General features: G+C 52.1%; 3 protein-coding genes across 5 annotated transcripts; 2 read left to right on the forward strand and 1 right to left on the reverse strand.

Moving 5' to 3' along the window:
• The first annotated feature begins 176 nt into the window (after nt 1-176).
• Nucleotides 177-11,573, forward strand: VPS26B (VPS26 retromer complex component B). The gene is made up of 6 exons (XM_059867196.1): nt 177-476; nt 4,131-4,287; nt 5,780-5,944; nt 6,697-6,872; nt 7,504-7,646; nt 8,679-11,573. Exons 1-6 carry the CDS (start codon nt 254-256, stop codon nt 8,823-8,825), a joined length of 1,011 nt encoding a protein of 336 aa, XP_059723179.1. The 5' UTR covers nt 177-253; the 3' UTR covers nt 8,826-11,573.
• Nucleotides 11,574-12,316: 743 nt separating this feature from the next.
• Nucleotides 12,317-17,788, reverse strand: THYN1 (thymocyte nuclear protein 1). Of its 2 annotated transcripts, none has more exons than XM_059867199.1 (8): nt 17,648-17,788; nt 16,540-16,665; nt 15,356-15,582; nt 14,840-14,908; nt 14,092-14,184; nt 13,402-13,497; nt 12,633-12,783; nt 12,317-12,551 (listed from the first exon to the last, which is right to left on the reverse strand). In XM_059867199.1, exons 2-8 carry the CDS (start codon nt 16,580-16,582, stop codon nt 12,505-12,507), a joined length of 726 nt encoding a protein of 241 aa, XP_059723182.1. In that variant the 5' UTR covers nt 16,583-16,665; nt 17,648-17,788; the 3' UTR covers nt 12,317-12,504. The 2 variants fall into 2 exon arrangements, with proteins under 2 accessions (XP_059723182.1, XP_059723181.1); XM_059867198.1 differs by having other exon boundaries at nt 16,540-16,623; nt 17,648-17,787.
• On the forward strand, nt 17,684-27,626 carry ACAD8 (acyl-CoA dehydrogenase family member 8). 2 transcript variants are annotated; one of them, XM_059867194.1, is made up of 11 exons: nt 17,684-17,975; nt 19,292-19,392; nt 19,755-19,924; nt 20,576-20,685; nt 20,996-21,072; nt 21,332-21,469; nt 22,092-22,227; nt 22,327-22,424; nt 23,327-23,479; nt 25,872-25,974; nt 26,836-27,626. In XM_059867194.1, the coding sequence occupies exons 1-11, from the start codon at nt 17,684-17,686 to the stop codon at nt 26,886-26,888; spliced, it is 1,431 nt and encodes a 476-aa protein (XP_059723177.1). In that variant the 3' UTR covers nt 26,889-27,626. The 2 variants fall into 2 exon arrangements, with proteins under 2 accessions (XP_059723177.1, XP_059723178.1); XM_059867195.1 differs by lacking the exon at nt 23,327-23,479.
• The last annotated feature ends 310 nt before the right edge of the window (nt 27,627-27,936 follow it).

The following is a 27,936-nucleotide window of genomic DNA, read 5'->3' on the forward strand; positions in this document are numbered from 1 at the left end:
GCGCGGTGCGCGGTGCGCGGTGCGCGGTGCGCGGTGCGCGGTGCGCGGTGCGCGGGTCCCGCCGCCGCCGCCCCGGCAGCGCTGCCGCATTGCGGCCCCCCCGCGCCGCCGCCGCCGCCGCCGCCGCTGCTGCCGCCGCCACCCCGGCTCCTTCCCCGGCGTCGCCGCTGCCCCGCGCAGCCCCGCCCCGGCCGCGATCCGCCAGCGGGGCCGCGGGGTCCGCCCGCGGCGCCCCGCGCCGCATCCCGGGACCATGAGCTTCTTCGGGTTCGGGCAGAGCCCGGAGCTGGAGCTGGTGCTGAGCGACGCCGAGAGCCGGCGGCGGGTGGAGCACAAGACGGAGGAAGGCAAGAAGGAGAAATACTTCCTCTTCTACGATGGCGAGACCGTGTCGGGGCGAGTGGTCCTCACCCTCAAGAACCCCAACAAGCGGCTGGAGCACCAGGGCATCAAAGTGGAGTTCATCGGGCAGATCGGTGAGCGGGGCGGCCTGCGGGCCCGGGGTCCCTTCCTGATGCCCTTCGTGGGTGCCGGGAGCAGCGCTGCACCGCACGGTGCCGGGATCCCGCTGCTGCCGGGGTCCAGGGAGGATCACTGCATCCCACAGGTGCCAGGGGTCTGGGGAGCGTTGCTGAACCACATGGTACTGAGACCCCTGCGGGTGCCGCGGATCCAGAGAGCTTTGCTGGTGCTGAGTCCAGGGAGCATCACTGCATCCCATGGTAACCCGCTGGTAGCGGGGGTCTGGGGGCATTGCTGTGCCCCACAACACTGGGATCCCGCTGGTACCGGGGGTCTGGGGGCATTGCTGTGCCCCACTGCTACTGGGAGCATTGCTGTGCCCCACAGTGCTGGGATCCCACTGCTACTGGGGACATTGCTGTGCCCCACAGTGCTGGGATCCCACTGGTACTGGGGGCATTGCTGTGCCCCACAAAACTGGGATCCCACTGGTACCGGGGGTCTGGGGGCATTGCTGTGCCCCACAGTGCTGGGATCCCACTGCTGCTGGAGGCGTTGCTGTGCCCCACAGTGCTGGGATCCCACTGGTACTGGGGGCATTGCTGTGCCCCACAACACTGGGATCCCGCTGGTACTGGGGGCATTGCTGTGCCCCACAGTGCTGAGATCCCACTGGTACCGGGGGCATTGCTGTGTCCCATGGCACTGGGGTCCCACTGGTGCTGGGCAGGTTCCTCTTGCTCCCGAGTGATGCCTGGCTGCACACAGCATTCCCACGGCTGCCGGACATTATTCCACCCTCCGAGCTGGGCAGCCTGGCCTGTTCTCCAGGCTTGAGCCCTGGCAGAAGGAAGGGCATTCCAGTCCTTTTCCAGGTCATTGTTCTCCTGTCCTAATTTCTCGCTTCTGCTCGGTCACCGGTTTAGCTCCGAGCCGGGCGCGCTTTGGTTCCATCCTGCAGCTGCAGGTCAGCCCAGACCTGCTGCCAACGCCAGCTGCCAGGCCCTGCTCCCCAGGCTGGCTGTTCTGCTCCAGGAGCTGCCTGCCTGCTTCCCTCGTGTGCCTGCTGATCCTCTTAGGAATTCTGAGGTGCTGATGGGGTGGGTTTTGTCCTTAGTCCCTTTTACCTGGGTGGATCCCCTTTCCTGAGGCTTGCAGGCTCACCTTGGCTGATCCCACCTTCTGCTGCACGCACCCCTGCACGGTTGGTCGGGTAACTTCAAGTTGTTCAAAACTTGTGGTCATCTGTGCGTGTAACCAATTCAGGTTTAATGTTTCCTGCTTTCGAAGGGGAAAGGCAGCTGCCACACCCACTCCTCCTTCGGAGTGGAGCTGTCCGTGCTCCACGGACATCCCCACAAGCCAAAATAAGTTCAGGATGTTCCTTCCCGTGGCTGCGTGCGAGGCCTCACATCTGTGTCTCTCTGTGCTTGGCTCTAAACCCCAAAATCACTGCTGGAGCCAGGGGCCTGCAGCCTTTGCATTGCAAATCGTGTGGTGAGGGAACATGAGCAGGAGATTTCCCTCCCAGCCCCATGCTGCTGTTTGAGTTTTATTGGCTGTGCTTGTGCCTGGCTCTGGTTTTTGGAAGGGAAGGGAGTGTGTAAATGATGGAGTGTAGGTGAGGCTGTTCATCAGGAGCCAGGGTATGAGCTCCTATTGATACAGTTCCCAGTGGAAATTAAGCATGAACTTTGTTTCTGCTCCACTGTCTCTGCTGTGCTGCCTTGCCTGCAACTCATTCCCTGTTTTGGAAGACTTTTGAGCCATGCCTGCATGGAATTACTGCTTTGTATGCACATTATTGCCCAAGCAGGGTGTGTTACAGCTGCTGTGGTTGCACGTCAGTCCTTATGCCCCTCAGGCCTTTTTGATAAATCACTGAGGTTTGTTCCACTAATTGCACTTCTCAATGCTTTCCATCTTGTATTCTGACTTCTTGCTGCCACGAGGTCAGTGTGGAAGTGAGACAATTTAACAGGCAGGGGGACTGGGTTGTGAAGGAGGGATGTTTTGCAGGGAAGATGCTCCAGAGCAGGTACCAGAGGCCAGACTTTGAGTGCTGGGTCCTGCCTGCTCCCAGGTGAGCACAGAACCCATTCCAGATGGTTTCACCTCTGGTGGCTGTGGCCTGAGCAAGCCACCGAAATGTTGGCAGGTTATTTTCTCAGTCTGGAAACCTTATAGCTCTGAAAACCTGAAATTACAGCTTATACCTGTTTGACAGGCTGGAGTGTGGGAAACATCACTCTGCTAAAGGCTGCAGGGTGCCAAACATGACCTTCTGAGGTAGCAGAGAACTCAGTGCCCTGACATCTGCCTCCCCTTGCTTTTTTGATTTGTGCCTTCTGCATTGTGTGTCACGACGGTCTGGGCTGATTCCTCTATTCCTGTGGATGGTTCCTCTTTTTTTGTTGGCACGTGGCTTCTCCCTGTCACACCAGCAAGCTCTTTCCTCTCAGTGGACACACAAATTCAGTGCAGAGAGAGAGGTTTGGTTATTTATGTCACCTGCCCAGCCTAAAGGGCTTGGTGACATTTGCTGTTGTGCGTAAGTGAGGGGAGCTCTAGTGCCAAAATTTCCATTAGAGAGATAAGGTGAGCGCTGGGCTGTGAGGAACAGACATCACTTAAAAGCTGAAATCTCATTGTGCATCTCAAGGAGGGCTGAACTGCAGTTCCTGAGCACCTCTAATACCTCTCAGAAGCCTCCTCTGCACAGTTTAGTGCTGACACTGAGCTTGTGTGAGTGTGATTGTGTGATGACTTAGGTTTTTGTTTCCTCATCTAAGCAGAAAGGCTTTCCCTTGCAGAAGGACTGTGTGGGTGTCCTGTAGGCACAGGCTCACACGCAGGGCTGGGAAGGGCAGGTTTCATTGATGGTTTGGGTAATCCCAAGCTGTTCATGCAAATTGCAGAGATTGAAGGGTTTTGTTGCTTTGTCTTGAGGCAGAAAACTCAGTGGAGGTGTGGAGGATTGCTTTCATTAAATGAGGAAACCTGTAGTTTCCTGCTGATGTGGGAGGGTTGAGGGAAAAATGAGGCAATGCCGGTCACTTGAGCTGGTTTGAGCAGTGCTTCCAGAGGTGAGAGCTCTTCCCTCACTGTGCTCACTTAATGTGTTATCCATGGGCTGGAGGATTCAGCTGCCTCCCCACGCACAGGGTGGCTGTGCAGCGGGATCAGCACTGTCATTTATTCCCTGCTGCAGCTCAAGGCCACTCCAGCTCTTTGCTGCCCCAGGATAAGCAGGAGCAGTTGGAATCATCGTGTCCCCTCGGTTTTGCTCTGTCACTGTCTGTTCCAGACAAGCAGTGGTGGCTTTTCCTCACAGTGGCAATGTCTTTGGCCTGGAATACAGTGCAGAAGATTATTGGAAGGGTTTGCATGAGCTACAAATATTTAATATTGATAATAGGCAACTTGTGCCTCCCGAAGGCAAGTTCTTGATTTATGGTAGTAAAGGAGGCTGTGTGGACCTTTTCCTTCCTGTTTCAGGGAGGAAAGTTGTGGCCTGCACCTGGCTCTGATGGAGAGCAGGGAACAAGTGCAGCTCCCCTGGTGGGTTCTGTGAGTGGTGTTGAAGGAAGGAGTGACGTGGACAAGAGAGTTGTTGAAAATCTCCTGTCACGTGGGGTTAAGCTTAACCTGGATTTCCATTTTCCTAGAGCTCTACTATGACCGAGGGAACCACCACGAGTTCGTGTCCCTGGTGAAGGACCTGGCCCGGCCTGGGGAATTCACTCAGTCACAAACATTTGACTTTGAGTTCACACACGTGGAGAAACCTTACGAGTCCTACACGGGGCAGAACGTGAAGCTAAGGTGAGTCCCCTGCCCTGGCTCACTCCAGTTCTGCTCTGTGTGACTGCTCATATTCACTCTGATGATGCAGAACTCCAAATTAATTTTGGGGCCTGAGTTGTAAAAGGCTGCCTTTGAGGTCTTTATTTTACAAGCATGCATCAGGCTCTTTATGGAACTTGTTTTTCCCCTTTTGAGTGACAAGAGAAATCAGCCCCTTTTGAATCAAATACTTGCTAATTTATTTGATAATTCAAAAAATCAAAATAAACTGTTTGGTTTAGTCTCCAGTGGGGATATTTTTGCTGTAATCAGTCTTGTCAACTTTAATTGTGCTCTGTATGCAAACAGATGCTTCACTGGTGCCTTGTTCATATGTTAGAAATGATATTTCACATTAAGGCGCTCAATTGACTCAAAATCCTTTCACTGCCTTCAAAGTGGGGGTTGGAAAAGTCTGAGCTCTGCACTGGGAGGTGTGGCTGTGCAGCCTGATGTAATCTTGCAAGAGGGCAGTGGTTTGAACATGTGCAGGCTGTTCCTCAGATCCCCAAAACGGGGCTTAGGTAACCCAGGCTCACAATTGCTTGGAAGCTGAGAGGATTCTGCTTTTCCATCTGAAAATTCCCTTCTGCCTTTTCCACTGGGGGGTGTTGGCTGCTCCAGGGGCAGGTACACATAAAGAGCTGGGGGCTCTGTTTTACTGTAGGTTTATTTTGTTCAGACCTGGACTAAAAAAGAGCAATGGAACAGCAAATGACATAGGAAGAGGAGCTTCCTTGCTCTTCTGCTTCCTTGTGGCCATTCTTTGGTTTCCTGCTTATTTCACCCATTTCGACATTCCCCATTCTCTGTTCTTGAAATGCTGGCCCTTCTCTCAGCTGTGCCTAAGTTGAACTGAGCACCTCGCCTTGCCAAGGAGAAAGTTCCAAGCTTCAGTGGGAAAAAGGAACTTTCTCAGTGGATCTGCTGAGTTGATGACACGTTTGTTTAGATTTGCATTGAAATGCATTTCAGCTCTTTACATGGATCTGTGAGGTAAGGATAGTGCAGCCCAAGCCCCCCTGGACCTGTCCCTGCTGTCACCCTGATGGGAGGGGACTGTCTGTGGTGGTGTTTGCAGGGGTCCCAGGATGAGGGAAGAGATGAGAATCTTGACTCCATGTTTCAGAAGGCTGATTTATTATTTTATGATCTATATTATATTAAAAGAAGATGGTATATTAAAACTACACTAAAGAAAGAGAAAGGATTTCATCAGAAGGCTGGCAAAGAAAGGAATGGAATGATAATAAAATCTTGTAACTGACCAGAGAGTCTGAGACAGCTAGACTGTGATTGGCCCTTAATTAAAAACAACCACATGAGACCAATTAAAGATGCACCTGTTGCATTCCACAGCAGCAGATAATTATTGTCTACATTGCATTTCTGAGGCCTTTCAGCTTCTTAGGAGAAAAGATCCTAAGGAAAGGATTTTTCATAAAATACATCCATGACACTGTCCCTGCAGGTATTTCCTCCGTGCCACCGTGAGCCGCCGGCTGAACGACGTGGTCAAGGAGATGGACATCGTTGTGCACACGCTGAGCACCTACCCCGAGCTCAACTCCTCTATCAAGATGGAAGTGGGCATTGAGGACTGCCTGCACATCGAGTTTGAGTACAACAAGTCCAAGTGAGGGGCTCAGGAGCAGCTGGGGGCTCTGGGGACCCGCCTGCTGGGGGTTTCCTCAAAGGAATTCCATGTCCTCGTGCTCCAGAGAGGCTGGGAGGCAGCTCAGATCCTCCCTGGTCCCTGGGTTCCTCTCCTTTTCTCATGTCTCTGGGTCAAGGAGTGGGAGGCAATGGCTGTGGCTCACTGAGCCTGGAGCACAGCATGAAATTCTTGCTGTGACTTCCCACTCCCTGTATCCAGATCAGTACTTCCAGGTGTCTCCAAAAGGCAATGGTTGCTCCTTTCCAGGCAATACAGCTGAAGTGGGAATTAACTCCAGCGAAGAAGTTGGGAACTTCTAAACTACTCTTAGTGCATCTTTCCCAGCTGGTGCTGGCAAATCTCCCTGCGAGTGGGGGTTGGTTGGACTCAATGATCTCAGAGGTCTTTTCCAACCTAAATGATTCTGTGATTTGGGTTGGTTTTAATTGATGTAAAATAGTGAGTTTGGAGCCTTTGCTCTTACAGAGGCTTCTTGCAGATATTGAGCCTGAAACAAAGTATTTAATTTATCTGCTGGTGCTAAATGTTCTTGTGGGTTTCCAAAAGAGCAGAGGATGGAAGTGAAGGGCTGGTTGCTGGTGGGGGTGGTTGATTTGCCATCTGCTGGGGATGAGAGCAAAGTGCCTGCCCAGCAAGTTCCTGCACGTCAGCCTGAGCCCTGCTCTGCTGCACAGGGTTTGATCCTGGTGTTTCCTCCCTTCTCGTGCCAGGTACCATTTAAAAGATGTGATTGTGGGGAAGATCTACTTCCTGCTGGTGCGGATCAAGATCAAGCACATGGAGATAGACATCATCAAGAGGGAGACAACGGGCACGGGGCCCAACGTGTACCACGAGAACGACACCATAGCCAAGTACGAGATCATGGATGGGGCACCTGTGAGAGGTGAGGGCACAGGAACCCCCAGCACTGCTCTCCTGGGGGGTTTTGGGGTGGGAATATGACTCTTGAAGTACCTTCTGTGTGCTCAGCATCCCATTCCACTGTTGTGGGTTCAGAGCAGGGGATTGACTGGATCCCCTTCCTTCTCCAGAGTGATGAGGGGCAACTAAGACAGAATCAGTTGCAATGACTTGATTCTTTTGATGAAGCAGTGGCAGAACCAGCTATAAATTTACAGTTGGCATGGGCCACCAGCTGGCATTGCTGCAGCTCGGAGCAGAGGTGGTGTTCTTGCTCTGTGCCAATCTCCTGTGCCACTGTTTCTTTGCCCAGCAGAGTCACCTGCTAGAGAAAATGTCACCTTACTCATTTTTTCCTGCAGTGCTGTCTTGATGCAGGTCCCAAAAGAGTCCTGTGCTGTTAGAGTGGAGCTGGAATGGCTGTCAGCAAGGGCAGGATCTGGCTGAGGACTGTGCATGCTGGTTTCTGGAGGGAGTTGAGGTCTTGTAGCTCATGTTAGTCCACTTGTGGAAATGGTGACAAAGGTTGTGGCCATGTGAGTTTGTGTTTTGCTGCTGCTCTCCTGGTTTCTCTCTGTATCCTGTCTGTGCTGACAGCTCTGTGCCCTTTCCAGGGGAGTCCATTCCCATCAGGCTCTTTCTGGCTGGCTACGAGCTGACTCCAACCATGAGGGACATCAACAAGAAGTTCTCTGTGCGTTATTACCTCAATCTGGTGCTGATCGATGAGGAGGAGAGGCGCTACTTCAAACAGCAGGTGAGACCCAGAGCTGCTGCTCTCCTTGGACCTGTGCATGCTTGACTGGGATGTTTTACAAGGACCTACTGGGAATTGGGGATTCAGCAAGTGAAAGGATAGTCTAGAAGAATGTCCATTTTGGGATTCATCACGTGGAAGAATGATCTAGAACAATGTCCATGCAGGTCAGGTGTGTGTGGTGGTGAGGAGGAGTCTGCCAAGTGCCTGCCTGGAATATCTTTTCTGCTCAGTGGTGGAGCTTCTGTGCTTCACCTTACCAGTGGCACTAGGACAGAGGTGCTGTGGATGTCCTCCGTGTGCCCAGACCCCAGGGAGGAGCTCTCTACCCAAATTTCAGGCAGGCTGTGTTGTGGAACACGGCTGTGAGTGGAGCATCGAGCCTGGTTCACCCTGAGGTGTTGGGTGGGGCAGAGGGTCTCAGCAGAGGGTCCTAGCAGAAGGTCCCAGCAGAGGATCCTAGCAGAAGGTCTCAGCAGAGGGTCTCAGCAGAGGGTCTCTCTCAGCAGAAGGTCCTAGCAGAGGGTCCTAGCAGAAGGTCTCTCTCAGCAGAGGGTCCCAGTAGAGGGTCTCTCTCAGCAGAGGGTCCCAGCAGAAGGTCTCAGCAGAGGGTCCTAGCAGAGGGTCCTAGTAGAAAGTCCTAGCAGAAGGTCTCTCTCAGCAGGTCTCAGCAGAAGGTCTCTCTCAGCAGAGGGTCCCAGTAGAGGGTCTCTCTCAGCAGAGGGTCCCAGTAGAGGGTCTCTCTCAGCAGAGGGTCCCAGTAGAGGGTCTCTCTCAGCAGAGGGTCTCAGCAGAAGGTCTCAGCAGTAGGTCTCTCAGCAGAGGGTCTCAGCAGAAGGTCTCTCTCAGCAGAAGGTCTCTCTCAGCAGAGGGTCTCAGCAGTAGGTCTCTCTCAGCAGAAGGTCTCTCTCAGCAGAGGGTCCCAGTAGAGGGTCTCTCTCAGCAGTAGGTCTCTCAGCAGTAGGTCTCTCAGCAGAAGGTCTCAGCAGAAGGTCTCAGGAGCCCTGACAGGCCTTTGCTGTGTCCCTGCAGGAGGTGGTGCTGTGGAGGAAAGGGGACATCGTGAGGAAGAGCATGTCCCACCAGGCTGCCATCGCGTCGCAGCGCTTCGAGGGCACGTCCTCGCACGGCGAGGCCAAGGCCCCCGGGCAGCCCGCGGACAACAACGGCCGGCAGTGAGGCCGGGGGGCGCCGGGAGCCCCCCAGCACCGCGGCACCCACGGGACACTGCAGGGACCTCACAGAAATAAATACCCGGTGTTGACTTCATTCCTTTCTTCGGAGGACTGGCGGGGTGGGACGGGGCGGGAGGGCTCGGCCACCTGGAGCGGAGGTGCCGTGGCACTGCCCAGTCCATCCCTTCCTCTGGGGCCGGGCCCGGCTGCTTGGAGGCCGTGTCTGCTTGGAGGCCGTGTCTGCTTGGAGGCCCTGTCCGAGCTCCTGATCTCCTCCTGATCTCCTCTGTGCCCCGAGGGCTCGCACGGGCTGCGGGGAAGGAGAGAGCGAGTGAAGGCCCAGGCTGCGTGTGGAGGGTGCTTTGGGGCTGTGCAGGATGGATGTTTTCCTTGCCTTTCCGAAATCCTGCCCGGGGATGAGCTGGATGCTAGAGGAGGGATCAGAGACTGTGGCGTCTTGTGGTGTCATCCCCTCGCTGCTTCCCCTTCTTCCTCTTCGTGCTGGCGTTGGATTCCTTGCCTCGAGCAGCTGGATGATGGAGGTGCCTCAGCCCTGGGACTGCCACCCAGCCACGTGGAGCACGGGCTGTGTCCCACCAGGAGCTGTGGCTGGTAGGAGGGAGTGAGATGAGGGTGCAGGAGGAGGTGCCATGGGGTGGGCAGAGCGGTGACGGTCCCAGTGCTCACAGGTGGGCAACAAGTGGGGCCAGGAAGGCTCCTGGCCACGAGCTGTGCCTTCCTAGTCTTGTCCTGAGATCCACACTCGGCTGCTGCTCTCGTGCAGCTCCCAGGTGCTGCTGCAGGGAGATGTGGAGAGCAGCTCTGGAGCTCTTGGGGGCTCTCCTGTGGGTGGGTTTATGCTGCCCACGCTGCCCTGCCCATGTCTGTGTCCTGGGGACAGAGCAGGCTGTGTGTGGGGATGGACAGCAGTGTGGGGACACGAGCACATGGTCTGGTTTGCTGAGGTTGCTGCCTCGTGCCTGCAGGATGAGGATTAGTGGGGACAGAAGGTGGATGCAGTTGTTGTGGGAGGCTCAAACAGGCCTGCTGGAAGGAGCCAGGCAGCACCTGGAAGGGTGGCAGAGCTCTGATTCCAGAGACACATTCCTGAGGCCTGAGCTGAAGTCACCAGCGAGGTCTGAGAGCATGCAATGAACTGAGAACCTGAATGTGGGTTTCCTTTTTTAAAATAAGCTGCTTTTAGCCTTCAGCTAAGTAGATTCATGAGAACATTCCCAGAAGGAAGTCACTTCTCCATTAAAAATCAGAAGTGGCTTTGTAGACTTGATTGACTGAGTTTGGAGATGTCCATCCTGTCCAGCTGCCCTTCACCAAGCAGGTGGTGAGACCTCCTACCCCAGGGAGAGACCAGCCTGCACTAAGTGCTGGGATATGAGCTCTGTCATGTGGGATTTGTCTGGATTTCCCTGAGTTTGTGGCTTGTTAGATTGTCCAGCTTCCTTTTGGCTCTGGAATCGAGCTCCTCTGTCCTACAGCTGGGTGTGGAGCAGGTGTCTTGCAGCTGGGAATTGGAAGTGTCTGCTGTGTTCAGTGGAGGGAGTGGGGCTGGGGTGGGACGGGGAGCTTTTTATGTCATGACAGCTACTGTATTTCAGTGATAAATGTGTGTTTCTGCTTGCCAAAGTAAGTTATCTTTTCCTCACCACGTGTAAGGTTGTGGTTTGTAGTAGAGCTGGCCAGTCTCGCTCTGTAGAGGACACTAATGCTCTCATCTCTGCTGAATGCTCGTGTCACCCCCTGGTTCTGCTGTGCCCCACTGAGGACGTGGCTTGCTTGTCCCCCCACGGGGAGTCTGTGCCATGGGCTGGGGCCCTGTCTTCCCAAGGCTGGAGACAACAATCACCCTGCTGTGCCAGGGCAGGGCTGGGGACCTCTGCCATGGCAAGGGACCCTGGATGTCACTTGGGACACTCCTCCCTCCCCTGGGGGGAACTGGCTGTGCTGCAGCCAGGCACAATCCTTTAGGGACAAGTGAGGCTCCTTTGGGAGCTCTTGGGGATAGCAGACTGTTCTTCTATGGGGAACTGAGCACAGCAGTGCCCTTACAATCTTCTTAAGCTTTCCTTCAGCTCCTTCCTTGCCTTTATTCCTTTATTCCTTTATTCCCCTGGATTGTAGGCCATGTGGAAGGAAAGAAACCCCCTGGATGAAGGTGTCTCTGCATTCCAGGAGTGGTTTTTTTCCTGCCTGCCTGAGTGTGAGAGCATTGCCTGGCTCTGAGATGGCTGTTCAACATCTGCTCATCACTCCAGGGGGTTCCTTTGGAAAAGGTGCAGGAGCCTATGCATTGATTTGGGGGATTTTTCCTACCCCCTGTCCCTGTGTGTGCAACCAGAATTCAGGAGTGAATCCCATTTTTACTGAATCTGAAGGACCATTCAGCCTGTTAGCACTGGGCCCTGTTTGCCTGGGGGGGAGCAGATGTGCTGAGCACCCTTAGAGAGAGGCTGGGCTCACTCCAGGACAAGGCACTCAGAGCAGAGTTCTGTTAGCATGTCGAGGGGCAGTCATGTCCCCCTGAGCTGGTGGTTCTGTGCTGTACTTGGCTCATTCCCTCCCTCCCAGGCAGAGGGGAGTGGGCAAGTACCAAACCAAGCAGTGCAAGTTGTAATTAAGCCTCTGCTGTGTTTACATGTTTCTTAATTCGTCGTCTTTTCAATGGCTGTATTTTAAAACTTGGGTTTTTTTGTCTCTCTGATTAAAAAGAGCCAGCCCTGGCTGTCAAATGCTGTGCATGAGTTTGTCTGATGTTTTATATTGGGTTGGGTTGGGGTTTTTTCTGTGCTATGAAGAGATTTTTCTTTTAAAGTGCCACAGTGTGCAGCTCTCAAACATGCTGGAGGAGTTTGTCCTTTGTTATCTTTATAAATCCTTGGTCTTTCTTTAAGCTGTGTCACTGCTTGGCAGCTGTGCTGGTGGAGGACCCATGTGGCTTAAAAATTAGCAGGCTGGCTTTATTTTCTTCCATTTCCCTGATGTCAGAACTAAAATAACGTGGGAACTTTTGTACCTGCAGGAAGTTCACTGTGGTCTGCTTTGTGTATCCATCTCCAGAGAGACTGTTTACAACAGCATACACTGACAGGAGGAGGGAGAATGGCTTCAAACTGACAGAAATTAGTTTAGATGGGATGCTGGAGAAAAATTCCTCCTGATTGTGTGGCTGCCACATCCCTGGAAGTGTCCAAAGCCAGGCTGGACAGAGCTTGGAGAACCTGGGCTAGTGGAAAATGTCCCTGCCCATGGCAGAGGGTGGAATGAAATGATTTCAAGGTCTCTTCCAACCCAGGCCATTCAATGATTCTAAATTTTCTGGTTCTAGACAGAACTCAGGGATTCCTTCCTGCAGAACAATGTCCCTCTGCAGTACATGGAGCTGCACTAGACCCCAAACTAAACAAAGAAGATGTACCTGTTTCTTCCCCAAGAGAGAAATTGCAGATTTTCCTGCTATTTAAACTCAAGTAGCTGCAGTTGATTCCAAAAGGCTTTATTTATTGAAAAAATAAGCAAAAATAACAAGTGTGTCAGGGGAAGGGACGTGTGGCTGCAGATCTTGTGGTGGCATGTTTGTGGTGCTGTGCTTGAGCAGGTGAACTTGAGAGTCTGCTGGTGGAGGAGGAGGAGGAGGCATCAGCGGGCTGGGTGGGAGCTGTGCTGCTTTAATGGGGCTTTTCCTCTTCCAGGCTCAAGACAAAATCAAATTCCTCTGTGGTAAGGAAGGAAAAACCATAAATGGAACTTGCAGCTTGCCTGACAGAGGGAATCAAGAGTCCTGGGAGGTTCTTACCTTGTGTCAGGGGCTGGATGGACAGACGTTGCCTGCTGAAGAGCATCATGTCCTTGAGGGGGCCCCCATCTGCTTTGTGTGCCAGGTGGTGAGCCTTGATCTCAGACAGGGGGATGAAGCGCTTGGTCATCCTCACAAACTGCACATCCACCTGGGGAGGGAGGGAGGGCAGCACAGCAGCAGGTTGGACAGGGACACAGCCTCCAGAGAGCCCATAAAATCTTGGAGGGATAAAGATTTTGAGCTCAAGGAAGTGACTGATGTGCACTAACTTTGCCTTGCTGAAGGCTGAAACAGCTTCCCAGTATTTGTGGCAGGGGATTTGTTGGCACTGGGCAGCAGCAAGGTGCATTCATGTCCCAGACAATGCACAATTCAGATGTGGGATGTAGGCAGCCCATGAACACTCCCTTCCCTACAAGTGAATGTGCCCCAAAACTACAGCTTTGTTTGCTGTGCACTGACAGTGGCTCTTAGCTCATTTTTCTAACTCAGGGTTCTGCCATGCATGGAGGCCAACTCTGCAGCCAAGATTTGAAAATGAAGAGAGGCCAGCTCTGCAGCCAAGATATGGAAATTTAGGGAGATACATTTTGGCAGCCTCCTGGAAGGGATTGGGGAAAAGCAGAGAAAACAGGATTGAATTTTCTCTTGAGAGAGAAAAAGGCAGCTGGGCCAGGACAGAAGCTTAAGATTTTCAATATGATGCAAAGAGCCTTCTCCCTTCTCTTGGCTTGCACACAGAGTTGTGTTTAATAGGACACATTACCATGGACCATTTGGGGTTCTCTTTTCTGCTGGTGGAGTCATAGTGAGGATCCTTCTGATCAAACTGGGTGTGATCAGGGTACGCCTCCTTCACGATCTGAAGCAGAAAGGGAGAAGAAAGTTTCCATCAGTTCAAAACATCTGCCAGCAAAGGGCATGAGATGTGACAAGGAATAATGCTGGTGAAAAATCAGCTTTGCTTTCCCTGAACTCCATTCTAACAGTTTCCTTTACATTTCTTGGGTGGAAGAAGTGCAGAGCAGTGAGTGCAGCATCACCTGCTGGAGATCAGTGTGGAAGGAAATGGAGCAGGGGAAAACTGGGTAGCTGATGATGATCTTTGTGATGAGTTCTGCTCTTAAAGAAAAAAGCTGTTCTGTGCCCTGGTTTTAGTCTACTGCCTTGTGGGCTCTGCTGACTAGAATGTAGTGAGTCAGACTGGAATCAGAGTGTGGAACAGCACTTGGCTTGGCTGGGAGTGCCCCGAAATGTCAGCAGGAAAACAGCACAGTGTGGCTCCATCTCTCTGGGGACACACGGCTGAGTCAGCCCTGAGTGCTGAGCTGAGGTGTCCTGGGCTCATTCCCTGCTCTCACTGCACAACTCCTGCACTCTTTGGTGCTGAGACACAAGCAGTGAGCTGTTTGATAACCCACTCCTTATCCCTTCTCCCCAAAACACAGACACTCACCTTGACAAGGGCCACAATGCCAGGCTCTTTGCAGTTACTGTGGTAGAAGAAGGCCTGCTGCCCAAGTTTCATGGATCTCAGGAAATTCCTTGCCTGTCAGGAGTAAACAAGAGACTTTCAGCTCTTTCCATCAAGCTCTCAGGGCTTCATTAGAAGCAGCCAAGAACACGAACCAACAAGAGGAGAGGTAGATGTGCTTCAGAATTACTCAGATAATGTTTCCTACAGTTGTCATAGAGATGGTTTTGTGTTGGAATGAAATTAAGTCAAAACAAGGTTGAAGAGCAAGCTCCTGTTGGTGTGGAATGGTTTTGTGTTGGAATTCAACAGCTCAGCCACCCTTGCCTAGGAGAGCTGTCAGCAAACAATTCAGAGCAGATCATGTGTGGGGGAACAGGGAATCCTATAGAGCACAGGGATCATACACAGCAGGGGAACACACGTGGAACTCCCTTGGAACAGAAAGCTGTGCACTGACAGAGGATTTGGGTCAGTACAGACTTGCTGTAAGGTATCAAAGGTTGGTCTAAGTGAAAGAAAAACTGGATGATTTGACAGAATATTCACCAGCCTGAATCTACCTCTGACCTAGAGGCCACTAAGCAGGAGCTGACTTCAGATCCCTGCCAAAATGTACCTGCATGAACAGGCAGAGTGCCCCAGGAGGAAATGCTTCAGGCACAGGAACAAGCTGTGGGCAGAGCCACCTCCTTCAATTGCTATTTCAGTGCCCCCATGTGCTTCCTACCTGGTAGTTCCTTACTCCGTCCCAGCAGGTTGTCTGATTAGGCTGAGCTTTCAAGTCATCAACACTGAACTGCCAAAAGAAATGAAAATAAACATTCATTCAGGAGCTTTCTCATCTTTACAGTGTCATTGTCTGCACTGAGCCTAAGCATTTGTTGCTAGCAGCTCCTTCAATTATAGCACAAACCTGACACAATTTTTATCTCCCACAGGGCCTACAGAAAAACCTTTACAAAGCAGCAGAGTAAAGGCAGAGTCTGAAATAGATGCTGCTCCTGTGACCAGCAGCCAAGCATCTTGAGGAGCTGATTTCCTCTTGTATTACATGTATGAAACCCCAAGGCTGTCACCTTGGACAAGAACATTTTGTTTTTCCATTTCCAGGAGGACAAATGGGTTTTGAGAAGAAAAAACAATCTGAGTTGTCTGATGCTCTCCCTCAGCCTCTGGGCACTCAAGGTGGGCAGGAGTGGCCCTGCTGCTGTCCTTTGCTGAGTGAGGGGGTGTCAGTGCTCACCTTCACATCCACCCCCTTCTCCAGCCTGCTCTCAGGTTCTGATTTCAGCAGCCAGTGACAATATGTGATCTTGCTTTCCTCCCCACCAGACTCAGATTCTTTTTTCTTCCAGTTCTTCCATCCTGACTTGGAGCTCCCAGCTGGGGGTTTTGCAGACTTCTCTTCTTCCTCCTTATCCGAAGTCTCATTCTCAGTTTTGGCAATTTTAGCGTCAGGCTCTTTTTTATCTTAAAAGACATTGAGAGAAAAAACGTGTTAAAAACTATTTTTATTTGTCCAAGCTGGTTTCACACATTTGACTGCAGCAGGAGTTTGGGGCACCCTAGGTGCTCAGGGTAAGGTAGCAGCATTATGCACCAATGGTTCTGAGTATTTCTAATTTGCATCTGAAATAAGGAGATTTTTTTTGTCTGCAAAAATGTAGTTCAATACTCCCAGTTAGTAATAAAAAGACCTCGGGATAGACCATGTTTGCCCACATGAAGTGTAGTTGAATTTTTTTAATTAATTGCTGAGAAATCAGCTCCAGGCAACAAAGTAGACTTAGGTAGATCTGGTGAGTAAGAGGAACATTCACCCAGCAAACCAAACTACTTTAATTCCTGCAGGAGCTGGAAATCTTAGCTGAACCTCCACTGAGCTACCTGTTCAGAAGGATCCTTTATTTCTTCAGGACACAGACAAAAAGCCCCCAATTATTAAGAAGTGATTAAATGTCCACAGTTAAAGGGTAAAAATGTGGTTATTTGCTGGAGTGGATCAGGTAGATGAGTGGCACAGATGTGCAGTTTTTTCATCCTGTACTTTAAACACCACATCATGATGCCTCCACTGCAATGTTCTTGCTTTTTATTTTTGCAGCTGGTACCACATCAGCTTCCTGGCACTGCACTGGGTGTACTCTGACTGACCAACTCTGCTGTGCAGGACCTGAAAGCTCTGCAAAAATGGGCCTGAATTCCATTTCCTAAGCCCCTTGTGCTGAGAATACATCACTGTCCTTATCACACACCTAGCAGGCTTGTCTCAGTCATGCTTGGGTGCTCAGCCCATTTGGCACAGGAAATGCTGTCTGTAAGACACTGCCTGTGAGAGACCGACGGTTAATACGGCTGGCTGTAGTTTCACTATAGCCTGGAACCTCAAATGAGAGGTGCTAAATCAGTCAGGATGTCAGCACAGACCTGCTACTGCTCCTTTGTCTCTCTTTCTGCTCGGCCAAGGCATCTCTGGTCTCTCTGAATTATCTTCTCTTCACTGAGAAACACCTGATGGACGAGAGAAGGAGGAATTACTGCTGCTTCAGGCGGCTGAAAAAAAGTAGAGACGGCTGAGGCAGAGAGCTGCAAGCGCTGTAGGGCGAGTGGAGAGCAAATAAATCTTTCCTTGAGCTCAGCCACTTCCTCTATCAGTGTGAATGCTGGCAGGGCTTGGGGACCGCACCCTGGAGCCCTGATGGACACCAGCAGCAGGGCTGGATCGCTGCTGCACCCGGGCAGTCCCCAAGCTGCGTGGGCAGAGAGCGGCCCCTCTCTGCCTTTGGCACAGGAGCCGCGCTGCTCCCCAGCGCTCAGCCCAGCCTCGCCCCGGCTGCCGGGCTCTGCCTGCCGCTGGCCGGGCTCTGCCTGCCCCTGGCCGGGCTCTGCCTGCCCCTGGTCGGGCTCTGCCTGCCCCTGCCTGGGCTCTGCCTGCCCCTGGCCGGGCTCTGCCTGCCTCTGCCTGGGCTCTGCCTGCCCCTGGCCGGGCTCTGCCTGCCCCTGGCCGGGCTCTGCCTGCCTCTGCCTGGGCTCTGCCTGCCCCTGGCCAGGCTCTGCCTGCCCCTGGTCGGGCTCTGCCTGCCCCTGGTCGGGCTCTGCCTGCCTCTGCCTGCCCCTGGCCGGGCTCTGCCTGCCCCTGGTCGGGCTCTGCCTGCCCCTGGCCGGGCTCTGCCTGCCCCTGGCCGGGCTCTGCCTGCCTCTGCCTGCCCCTGGCCGGGCTCTCCCGCGTCCCTCCGGAGCGGCTCCTTCCCTGCAGAGCGCCAAACGCACCTGGGCGCGCTGGCCGCAGGTGGCCGTGCCTGGCCGGAGGGGTTCACCGGCTGACCCCCAGGTCCATCCCAGCCCTCCGGACTCCGGGGCTCCGGGAGAGGCGCGGGCCGGCCGGCCCATCCCCTGCCCCCTCTGTCAGCAGCACTCCCACGGCTCCGAGCCCGCCGCCTCCTGCCAGGCCGGCTGGCATCAACTTTTCCGCCTTCTATGCCAAGCTTTCCCCCTCCTCCCTCCCTCCTTGCCAGCCCTCCGAGCTCCCGCTCACCAGCCCGGGCCGCTGCCGCCGGTCCTGCTCGGGGCGATGAGGATGCTGGCGGTGCCGGGCGGGGAAGAGGAGGAGGAGGAGGAGGAAGCGCGCTCGGAAGCGGTGCCCGCTATGCAAAGGCCGGGGCAGGGCCGGCTCCCCTGGCTCCCTCCCCGGCCGGGCGGGCGGCGCCGGGGGCAGAACTACAGCTCCCAGCCTGCCCCGCCGGGAGCCGGCAGCCGGGAAGCGGAGCGGCCCCGCACGGCCACGGCCATGGCGTGGCGAGCGGCCCCGCGGGCGGCGGCGCGGCTGCTGCTGGGGCGCCGGGGGATCGCGTCCTGCATCGACCGTAAGGAGCTGCCCGGCCCCGGGCCGGGACCCCCCCGCGGCCCGGGGGAGGCGGGCTGGGGGAGATGGACGGCGGGTCGGTGTACCCGGGTGCTGTCCCCGCCCGGAGGGATGTTCCCAGCTGCTCGTGTCACTGCTCCGTGTGTCACCGCTCCCCGTGTCCCTCCTCCCCGTGTCCTGCTCCCGATCAGGGCGGTGCGGGCGCGGACACGCGCAGCGGGTGCCTGGCAGTGGGACAGAGCCCGCGAGGAAAGGTCCATCCCTGTCCCTGTCCCTCCTTTTACCTCTTTAGATCGTGCTCAGCACTGGGACAGAGCCTGCAAGGAAAGGTCTTTTCCTCTCCCTGTCCCTCCTTTTACCTCTTTACACTGTGCTCAGCAGTGGGACAGAGCCCGCAAGGAAGGTCCGTCCCTCTCCATATCCCTCCCTTACCTTTGTTAGGTATTCACGGTTTTTCAGATTTGATTGTGAATCAAAGAATATCTCTCAAGAAGAGGGATTTTAAAAAAGAAGGGAAGTGATTTTTTATATAGGCAGACTGATAGGGCAAGGGGGAATGGATTTAAACTAAAAGAGGAGAGATTCAGGTTGGATATTAGGAAGAAATTCCTCTGGCAGAATTCCACCTGGCACAGGTTGCCCAGAAGTTGTGGATGCCCCATCCCTGGCAGTGCTCAAGGCCAGGTTGGACAAGACTTGGTCTCTTAGAAGGTGTCAGGTGGTTGGAACAAGAGATGGTCTTTAGTGTCCCCTCCAATCCAAACCATTCTGGTCCCAGAACACTTTGCAGATGAATTGCTTCGATGTCTAAATGTAACAACATTAAAAATTGAGGCAGCAGCATAGCTGTGACTTTCAGGAGGGGAGCAAACAAAACAATGTTGGATCTATGTGTCAGTGAAGCAGGTTTCAAATGCAGAACTAACTAAAGCTTTAGATGCTGTTTACAAAGGACTGCTGTGTTATGTGCTTCCAATCTCCTTTCTTTTCTGGAGTCCCAGCACTGCTCCCTTAGATTTCTTTAGCACAGACTTAGTGAGGTGGAGTGACTGTGCTCCCCTGTCCTGGCTTTCTAATGTAGTTAGCATGGAGCAAACAGAGACAACTGGGATCATGGATTTGTTTTGTCCCAAGAAAGCCCCTCCCAAAGCCCCCTGCTCTCAGCACAGTTCATTGTATTCCTGAGGAACAGAGAAATGGTCCCTGAACTGTTTGTGTGAGTTAAGGGGCACCTTGAAATTGTTTGGGGTATAGACAGGGTGGTTGTGCTGCTTTCCCTCAATAGACACATGTTCTCATCTCTTGCTGCTTTTCTAGTATCCACTGGACTCACTGAGGATCAGAAGGAATTCCAAAAAGTTGCCCTTGATTTTGCTGCCAAGGAGATGGCTCCTTACATGGCTGAGTGGGATGAGAAGGTAGGACAGCCTCACAAGGGTTGCACTGCTCCCTTTTTCCTCCCTTAGGACGTTGTGACCCACAGGTCAACCCCACTGAGGGGTTCCTGCAGTAGCTCTGGAGGTTGTCATTGAAGCTGCTGCTGTAGCTGGGGGAGAGACAGAAATACCTTCACGCTTTCCTAGCCAGGTTATTCAATCACCTGGATCTTGGGTTCACTGCTGAAGATGGAATGTATCTGTGATGGTACCACCTCTTCTTTGACCCACCCAGCTGACTTAAACTCTGCAGGACAATGGGACTCAAATTGGTAGCCCAGGGCTACCCAAAGGGATTGAACTAACCCTGAGTATTCATTGGGATATCTCTCCTGCCCCGATAGGAAATATTCCCTGTGGAAACGATGAGGAAGGCAGCCCAGCTGGGATTTGGTGGGATCTATGTGAAACCAGATGTTGGTGGCTCTGGATTGTCACGACTTGACACCTCCATAATCTTTGAAGCTCTGTCAACAGGATGTACCAGCACCACTGCTTACATGAGCATCCACAAGTGAGTGTGTCTGTGCAGGGGTGGATGGTGTCAGCCTGGCTGCTCTGTGGGCTCTAAATCCAGCTGGAGACAGCTCCCTGGCTGCTGCTCATTATTTATATATTTAAATGCTGACCTCGAGTACACACATCCCTGTGAGGATCCCTGGATGGCAGTAAACAAATAGGCCACAAGGACTGAGATGCCACCAAGAAGTAATTTTAGCTTTGTGGCACGCAAGATGGGATTAAGTTCTGGATTTTGTTCTCTGCTCTGCCACTTAAGCTGTCTATAGATAGTAACCTGCCTGGAAAAAGCCTTTGTGCCTTGGCCGTGCTGTGACAGAGCCCAGAGGCACCACCTGACCCCGGGGCTGTCCTGCTTGTGCAGACATGTCCAGTGACAGGTCACTTGGCACAGAGAGCTGCAATGATGCTGCCTCTTTCTTCAGGTGCAGTTTCCTGAAGAGGGAGCAGGGCTGAGCCTGGAGGGGAGACTGAGGCTCTTAAGCAGGACCTGCTGTTCCACAGGGCAGTGAGTCTGTGATGAATGGAAGGTGTAACAATAACATTTTCAGTCCTCAGCTCTGTGGAGCTTTCCTCTGTTGAGCCAGGGATGTTCTTGTACAACCTATGTTCAATCCTGAATGCTGCTCCTTCTCTCCCACCCCAGTATGTGTGTTTGGATGATTGACACCTTTGGCAGCGAGGAGCAGCGGCACAGGTTCTGCCCATCACTCTGCAGCATGGAAAAGTTTGCCTCCTACTGCCTGACTGAGCCAGGTGAGCATCCTCAACCAGGACATCTTCTCCTCTCTCTTTAACTGCACATGAACATTGCAAAGGTCCTGAGTGAGCCAGGTGAGCATCCTCAACCAGGACATCTTCTCCTCTCTCTTTAACTGCACATGAACATTGAAAAGGGCTGGAGGTGAAACATTTCTTTCAATATGCATTTTTGGAGTTGGAGAGAGGCAGATGATGATTGCTGAGATGCTCATGGTACAATTCAGGTGTCAGGGTATGGTCCCAGGGAGAGTTTGTAGGCTCTGGACCTTCTGCTTCACTGGCTGCTTCCTTGCTTCTCAAACAGGGAGTGGCAGTGATGCAGCTTCCCTGCTGACCTCAGCTCAGAGGAAAGGGGACACCTACGTCCTGAATGGCTCCAAGGTACCTCTTTGCTCCTGCTAAAGCTGCCTGGGTCTCAGTGTCCTTCCCATTCCTGCTGTCTCCTCACCTCTGTACATTCTCCCAAGGCAAGATGTGCTCTGCAGAGCTTTCACCAGCTGGGTCCCTAAATGCCTCTGGCTGTGGGGTCTTTGCCTCTCCATTTCTGTACCCTGCCAGCTGCTGCTGTGGGCTCAGGGTTAGTTTGCAAACCCCCCCCGCCCCCACTCCAAAGCCTCAGTTTTCTTGTGCCCTCCTGCAGGCCTTCATCAGCGGGGGAGGTGACACCGATGTGTACGTGGTCATGTGTCGCACAGGGGGCCCAGGCCCCAAGGGCATCTCCTGCCTCGTGCTGGAGAAAGGAATGCCAGGGCTCAGCTTTGGCAAGAAGGAGAAGAAGGTAAGAGGCTTGGGTTGTGCTTCCTGTGTGCTTGAGGGAAGTTCAGGACAGAGATCACAGAATCATCAAGATTGGAAGGACCTCCAAGACCATTGAGTCTAACCTGTGACTGATCCTGACTTGTCACTGAGTGCCACATCCAGGCATTCCTTAAACACCTGCAGGGGTGGTCACTCAAATACCTCCTTGGATAGCCCATTCCAATGCCTGACAGCCTTTTCCATGGAGAAATTCTTCCTGATGTGCAATCTGAGCCTCCCCTGCACAGCTTGATGCTGTGTCCTATGGTCCCAATGAGCTTGTCCGTGCAAAGCATTAGGGATCTCTTCATGGATGGGATTGCAGTCCCAGCCTGGCATGGTTTTACCAAGTGGTGAAGTTTGCCCAATACCCATCCCTTTGGTAAGTGAAGGATTTTAGTCTCCGGAACATCAAGTTCACTGGATTGGTGCCTCTTCTCAAAAACACCCATTCCAGTTTCCACTGAGGCCAAACCATGTGGACCACAGGTGCTCTATGGCAGCTTGGCAGTGAGACTGAGGGGTTGGGAGCAGGCTGGTGGTTCTGTGTTGGAGTTGTGCTGCTCCTCAGGCAGTCTGAAAGGAGCTCTGTTTTTTCCCAGGTAGGCTGGAATTCCCAGCCAACTCGAGCCGTGATCTTTGAGGACTGCGTTGTTCCTGTGGGCAACCGGCTGGGAGCTGAAGGGCAGGGATTCAGCATCGCCATGCAGGGCCTCAATGGAGGCAGGATAAACATCGGTGAGAAAGCCAAACGGAGCCAAGGGGGGAGGGCAGGACCTTCTTGTTGCCTGTCTGAAGTAGCTTTACCTTCACTGTGTCCTTGGCTTCTCCCACCAGCTTCTTGTTCGTTAGGAGCTGCTCACGCCTCAGTTCTCCTGGCTCAGGAGCACCTCACTGTCCGCAAGCAGTTCGGGGAACCCCTTGCCAGCAACCAGGTAAGGCCTGCAGCAGCTCTGCCCTCCAGAGCTGAGCCCTTCCTCCTGCTGGAAGGGCCATCCCTCACTTCCCTGGGGAAGTCAAGAACACGTTTTTCCCAGTAAGGAAGCGTGTCAGGCCTGAGCCCTTATCGTAGCAGCGGTCCCCTGAATGGGGTAATAGTAATTAATCATTGACTGCTTGATTCCAGGAGGCTGATCAATTTCTCTATTCTACTATACTATACTATACTATACTATACTATACTATACTATACTATACTATACTATATAATATACAATATATATTATACTATATACAATATTATGCTATTATATTTTACTGTATTATAATTATACTTATTAAGAAGCTCATCACCCTTACAGACAGTCCGATCCAGACGGATCCAATTGGTCAATCCAAACACCATCCAGTGTCCAATTAAGAAACCACCCTTTGGTAACCAGATCTCCATAACACATTCCACATGTGCACAATACCAGGTGCAGCAAGTGGAGATATTGTTTCTCATTCTTTTCTCTGATCTTCTCACAGCCTTCCCCAGGGAAAGTTTGCCTCTCTCTATGGAGAGAGCTGTGGCCACCAGCCCTGCCTGGCAGTGGTGGGGCTGTGTTTGCCTCTCTCTATGGAGAGAGCTGTGGCCACCAGCCCTGCCTGGCTGTGGTGGGGCTGTGTTTGCCTCTCTCTATGGAGAGAGCTGTGGCCACCAGCCCTGCCTGGCTGTGGTGGGGCTGTGTTTGCTTCTATGGAGAGCTGTGGCCACCAGCCCTGCCTGGCAGTGGTGGGGCTGTGTTTGCCTCTCTCTATGGAGAGAGCTGTGGCCCCCAGCCCTGCCTGGCGGTGGTGGGGCTGGGCTGGCAGCCCTGTGAGGTGCTGATGGAGCTTTCCTGTGGCTCTGCAGTACCTGCAGTTCAGGCTGGCAGAGATGGCCACCCGGCTGGTGGCCGCGCGGCTCATGGTGCGCAACGCGGCGCGGGCGCTGCAGGAGGGCCGGGAGGACGCGGCCGTGCTCTGCTCCATGGCCAAGCTCTTCGCCACCGACGAGTGCTTCGGGGTAGGTGCCTCAAACACCTCTTGGCATCCTCATTACAAACTTGGAGACCCCCTCTTAGTGGCCAGGGTGTCAGGGAGAAGTTTGATCGTCTCCCTGAAAAATCTTAATGTCGTATTTGTGAGGTGCCCCAGAGGGAAGAGGAAGGAGTCTGACTCCATGTTCTTAGAAGGCTAATTTATTATTTTAGGAAATTATGTAATATTAAAAGAATGCTATACTAAAACTATATCAAAGAATAGAGAAAGGATACAGACAGAAGGCTTAACAAGAATGATAATGAAAACTTGTGACTCCTTCCAGAGTCCCAACACAGCTGGATGTGATTGGTCATAAAGTTAAAACAATTCCCATGAAACCAATGAAACAATCACCTGTGGGTAAACAATGTCCAAACCACATTCCAAAGCAGCAAACACGGGAGAAGCAATCAGATAATTCTTGTTTTAATTTCTCTCTGAGGCTTCTCAGCTTCCCAGGAGAAGAATCCTGGGCAAAGAGGATTTTTCAGAAAATATGACAGTGACATCTTAATTTTTTTATTAATCTTAAATTTAATCTTAATGCCCAGGGTGTCAGGGAGAGGTTTGATCTTTTCCCTGAAAAATCTTTTTTTTTTTTTTAAGTCTTAAATTTAATCTTAAATGGGTATAGATACCCAGGGATGGGTACAGGGGTACCCAGGAATGGGTGTAGGTACCCAGGAATGGTAAATTAAATTAAATTTAAGATTAATTTAAATATTAAATTAAATTTTTAAAAATTATTAGGTTTTTTTAAATCTTAATTTTTTTAAAGATTAAAAAAAATTCTTAATTTTTTTAAAGATTTAATCTTAAATCCTAATTTTAAGACTACAATCTTTAAATCTTAAATTGGAGAACCAAAGCTGCTACACGACCCAAAGCCAAGGCCAGAGCCAGGAGCCTCGTTTGAGGACAGGATGTTTTATAAGACATGTGGAGGTTGCAGGATTAATCTAAGAGATTTCAAACATCTTTCCACTGTTCTTCCTGTTCTTCCTAGGGGGCCAAAAGGGAGACAGGACAGGGAGCAGAGCATTTTTATTTTCCAAGGAAAATTTTCATGTTGCAGGGTGATCGTTCTTAGGTAGCAAGGGGTCTTTCCTAGACCGCTGAAAAATTACATGATTGCTTTGAAAATTATCTTATCACTGAAAAATACCTTATTTTGTTACTTTATCAAAATGTCCCCCTAAAGAGAAAGCAAGAAGGGGGAAAAAGAACTTGGCATTTCCTATCCCAGTGTCATGTAGAAGCTGTTTATGTGCTCAGCAGTTTGAATTTTTGCTGTTGTTTCGTTTTCTATCCCAAACTGGGGGACCGGACGCTCGGAGTCGCGTTTCCGTGGAAACCAGCGCCCTGTCAGCCCCTGCCCTGAGTGGCCGCCAGGTGGCGATCGGGCGGTTCGGCTTTGCAAACCGCAGAAATGCACCAAAAACCGACTTATTCCCTAAAAATACCCATCCCTGGCGTCTATACCCATCCCTGGGTGTCACTGTACCCATCCCTGGGTGTGTATGCCCATCGCTACCCATCCCTGGGTATCTCTATACCCATCCCTGGGCATGTCTGTACCCATCTCTGGGTATCTCTGTACCCATCCCTGGGCATCTATACCCATCCCTGGGTATCTATACCCATCCCTAGGAATGTCTCTACCCATCCCTGGGCATCCCTGTACCCATTCCTGAGTGTCTATACCCATCCCTGGGTATCTATACCTGTCCCTGTGTGTCTACACCCATCCCTGGGCATCCCTGTACCCATCCCTGGGAATCTATACTTGTCCCTGTGTGTCTACACCCATCCCTGGGCATCCCTGTACCCATCCCTGGGTATCTGTACCCATCCCTGGGTATCCCTGTACCCATCCCTGGGTATCTGTACCCATCCCTGGGTATCTATACCCATCCCTGGGTGTCTATACCCATCCTTGGATATTTCTGTACCCATCCCTGTACCCATCCCTGGGTATTTATACCTGTCCCTGGGTATCCCTGTACCCATCCCTGGGTATCTGTACCCATCCCTGGGTATCTATACCCATCCCTGGGTGTCTATACCCATCCTTGGATATTTCTGTACCCATCCCTGTACCCATCCCTGGGTATTTATACCTGTCCCTGGGTATCTGTACCCATCCCTGGGTATTTCTGGGCATTGCTGTTCACATCACCACACCCTTCATGTGAAACAGGGATTGTGCTAGCACGGGGAGCAGCGCTGATGGGTCTGACAGTCACACCACGTTTTTAAGAGATGAGATTAGGTGACCAGGGGAAAAAAGTGAGCCCAGGTTCCTGGGTCCTTATCGAGCTTGTGCCACTGTTGTGTCCTGCACAAGTCACCTCAGAGCAGTGTCATCCCCTTAGATCTGTAACCAGGCTCTGCAGATGCACGGGGGCTATGGCTACCTGAAGGATTACGCGGTGCAGCAGTTCGTGCGAGACATCAGAGTGCACCAGATCCTGGAAGGTAAAAGACACTCCTGGTACAAGTGAAGTTGGCAGTGGGGTTGGGAGAAAAACCCCCCTGGAGGCCCCCACCTTCCCACATGACCCTGATTCTTGGATTTCAGAGCCCTGCTCTGCTCTGGGCATGAGGTGTGCCATGTGTGAGTGCCCTGGCCAGGAGCTCTGGCCATGTGGGAGCAGAGGAAGATATTTACTTGGCTATTTTAAGAGTCTTACAGCAGAGGAAGATATTTAGTTGTCATGTTAGCAGTGCCTCTGTCCAGTTTCATCCCATTACTCCTGGCCACGTGATGATTCTCCCTAACAATTCCTCTCCTGTGATTTTGGTCTGTTTGCTCTCCTTGACATCGTGTCTCTAACAGTGATTTTGGTCTGTTTGTACTCCTTGACATTGTATCTCTAACAGTATCTGGCCTTTTCTAATCTGTTTGGCCTCCTAAATATTTTGTTTTCCCTGCTTTGAAATCCCCTCACCTACAGCCAGGGTAGCTGGTAAAGGGACATGTTCTTTCTTACACCGAGTGGGTTTGCAGCCTGTGTGTGCTGTGTGTGTTAAATGTACAGCAGAGAGCTCAGATGTTGCTGTAAATCCAGTGCTGCTCAATGCCTGCTCCTGCATCCTCCCAACGCTCACATAAAAAGCAGCAGCAGCTTTCCCAAGCAATATGCTGGCCCTTGGCAGTTGGGTTTTGGCCCAACCCCTTCTAAATGCCACTTCAGCTGGTGGGAAGAGCTCCTCCGTGCTGTAAACTGCACATCAGGGGAGAATCCTCTTGGCCTTTTGAGCGGGAACATAGAGGACCATGCCTTAGCTGTGTTTCCTTTGCATGTACCAACTGAAACTGTGTTTCCTCTGCTGCAGGTACCAACGAGGTCATGAGGATGATTGTGGCCAGGAATCTGCTACAGGGCTGAAGCCAGGAGCCTTCAAATCCCTCCATCTGTTCCAGCTCGGCCTGTTTCCCTCCCCTGCTGGCCAGCTCTCTCCCTGGGAGTGGAGAGGGGGATGCCCCAGTGGAAACAGCCTTCCTGCCTTACCCACAGCTGGCTGGCACAGCTGCATGCCGTGCCTGGCAGAGCTGCTGTCGCCAGGCTGGCATTGTGCAGCCAGAAATCACAGCTGTGAATCCAAGCCTCTGTCCCCAAATCCTGCTCCTGGCCTGCCTGCCTGTCCTCCTTGGAAAAACAGACACCAGAGCTGCTGCTCACCTCTGCAGAGTCAGAAATGGGAACCTCAGGCAGAGGTGAGCCCATGGGATCACTGAAATCTTTATTTTGAAGGAATTAACTGCTCACAGCACCCCTGGGAACAGATGATCACAGGCTCTAACCAGAGGGTTTTTGTCCCAGGATGCCTCTACTTCAGCTAGAAGCACTCCCCCTTTTCCCAGCAAACTTTTCCTAATGTTTCCTAATCTTTCCCAGCCACTGCTTGTTCTCTGTATTCCCACCACATCTTGGTGCTTAATCTCAAAGAAGCCTTTGCAACACAAAAGTGCAAATGAAATACTAAGCTTATGTACAGAAATATTGAGCTCTGTGGCCTCCGATCAGCGAGGCTGTGAACAGTGTAAGGGGAGTAAAAATATTGGTAAATTTAATTGGTTTTTTCCTCTCTGATTTGGAATCAATAAAGTAATGATGGATATGTTACTGGAGTGGAAATTAAGATAATTTCCTTCTGTGGTATTTCAGGTGTTTAAACAGAAGTAACAGGGAATTTTTGAAGTAGGTGTTGCAAAATAGTTCTGCCTGAGGGCTTTTTAGGCAATGTCTTTGTTAACCCCTTCGGGTCAGCCAGCTCTTTTTTCTCAGCAGTACTTGGCAGGGGGAAGATGACAGAGCATTAGCAGCAGGATCATGGAATGGGTTAGGTTGGACCTTAAACCCTTAAACTCATTCCAGTGCTTGCTGTGGGCAGGGACACCTTCCTCTTATTTGATCTCAGTTCCTGCTGTTGCTG

The sequence above is a fragment of the Haemorhous mexicanus genome, chromosome 24 (assembly GCF_027477595.1).
Source record: "Haemorhous mexicanus isolate bHaeMex1 chromosome 24, bHaeMex1.pri, whole genome shotgun sequence".
Classification (NCBI taxonomy): Eukaryota; Metazoa; Chordata; class Aves; order Passeriformes; family Fringillidae; genus Haemorhous; species Haemorhous mexicanus.

Excerpts from the sequence above, each read along its gene's own strand:
- VPS26B (XM_059867196.1), top strand. The coding sequence starts at position 254 with ATGAGCTTCTTCGGGTTCGGGCAGAGCCCGGAGCTGGAGCTGGTGCTG. Across the intron at positions 477-4,130 it reads GGAGTTCATCGGGCAGATCG|AGCTCTACTATGACCGAGGG; the intron begins GTGAGCGGGGCG and ends CCATTTTCCTAG. Across the intron at positions 7,647-8,678 it reads GGCGCTACTTCAAACAGCAG|GAGGTGGTGCTGTGGAGGAA; the intron begins GTGAGACCCAGA and ends GTGTCCCTGCAG.
- THYN1 (XM_059867199.1), bottom strand. The coding sequence starts at position 16,582 with ATGCCTTGGCCGAGCAGAAAGAGAGACAAAGGAGCAGTAGCAG. Across the intron at positions 15,583-16,539 it reads AGACAAAGGAGCAGTAGCAG|ATAAAAAAGAGCCTGACGCT; the intron begins GTCTGTGCTGAC and ends ATGTCTTTTAAG. Across the intron at positions 12,784-13,401 it reads AGAACCCCAAATGGTCCATG|GTGGATGTGCAGTTTGTGAG; the intron begins GTAATGTGTCCT and ends CTCCCTCCCCAG.
- ACAD8 (XM_059867194.1), top strand. The coding sequence starts at position 17,684 with ATGAGGATGCTGGCGGTGCCGGGCGGGGAAGAGGAGGAGGAGGAGGAG. Across the intron at positions 20,686-20,995 it reads CTACTGCCTGACTGAGCCAG|GGAGTGGCAGTGATGCAGCT; the intron begins GTGAGCATCCTC and ends CTTCTCAAACAG. Across the intron at positions 22,425-23,326 it reads AACCCCTTGCCAGCAACCAG|TACCTGCAGTTCAGGCTGGC; the intron begins GTAAGGCCTGCA and ends GTGGCTCTGCAG.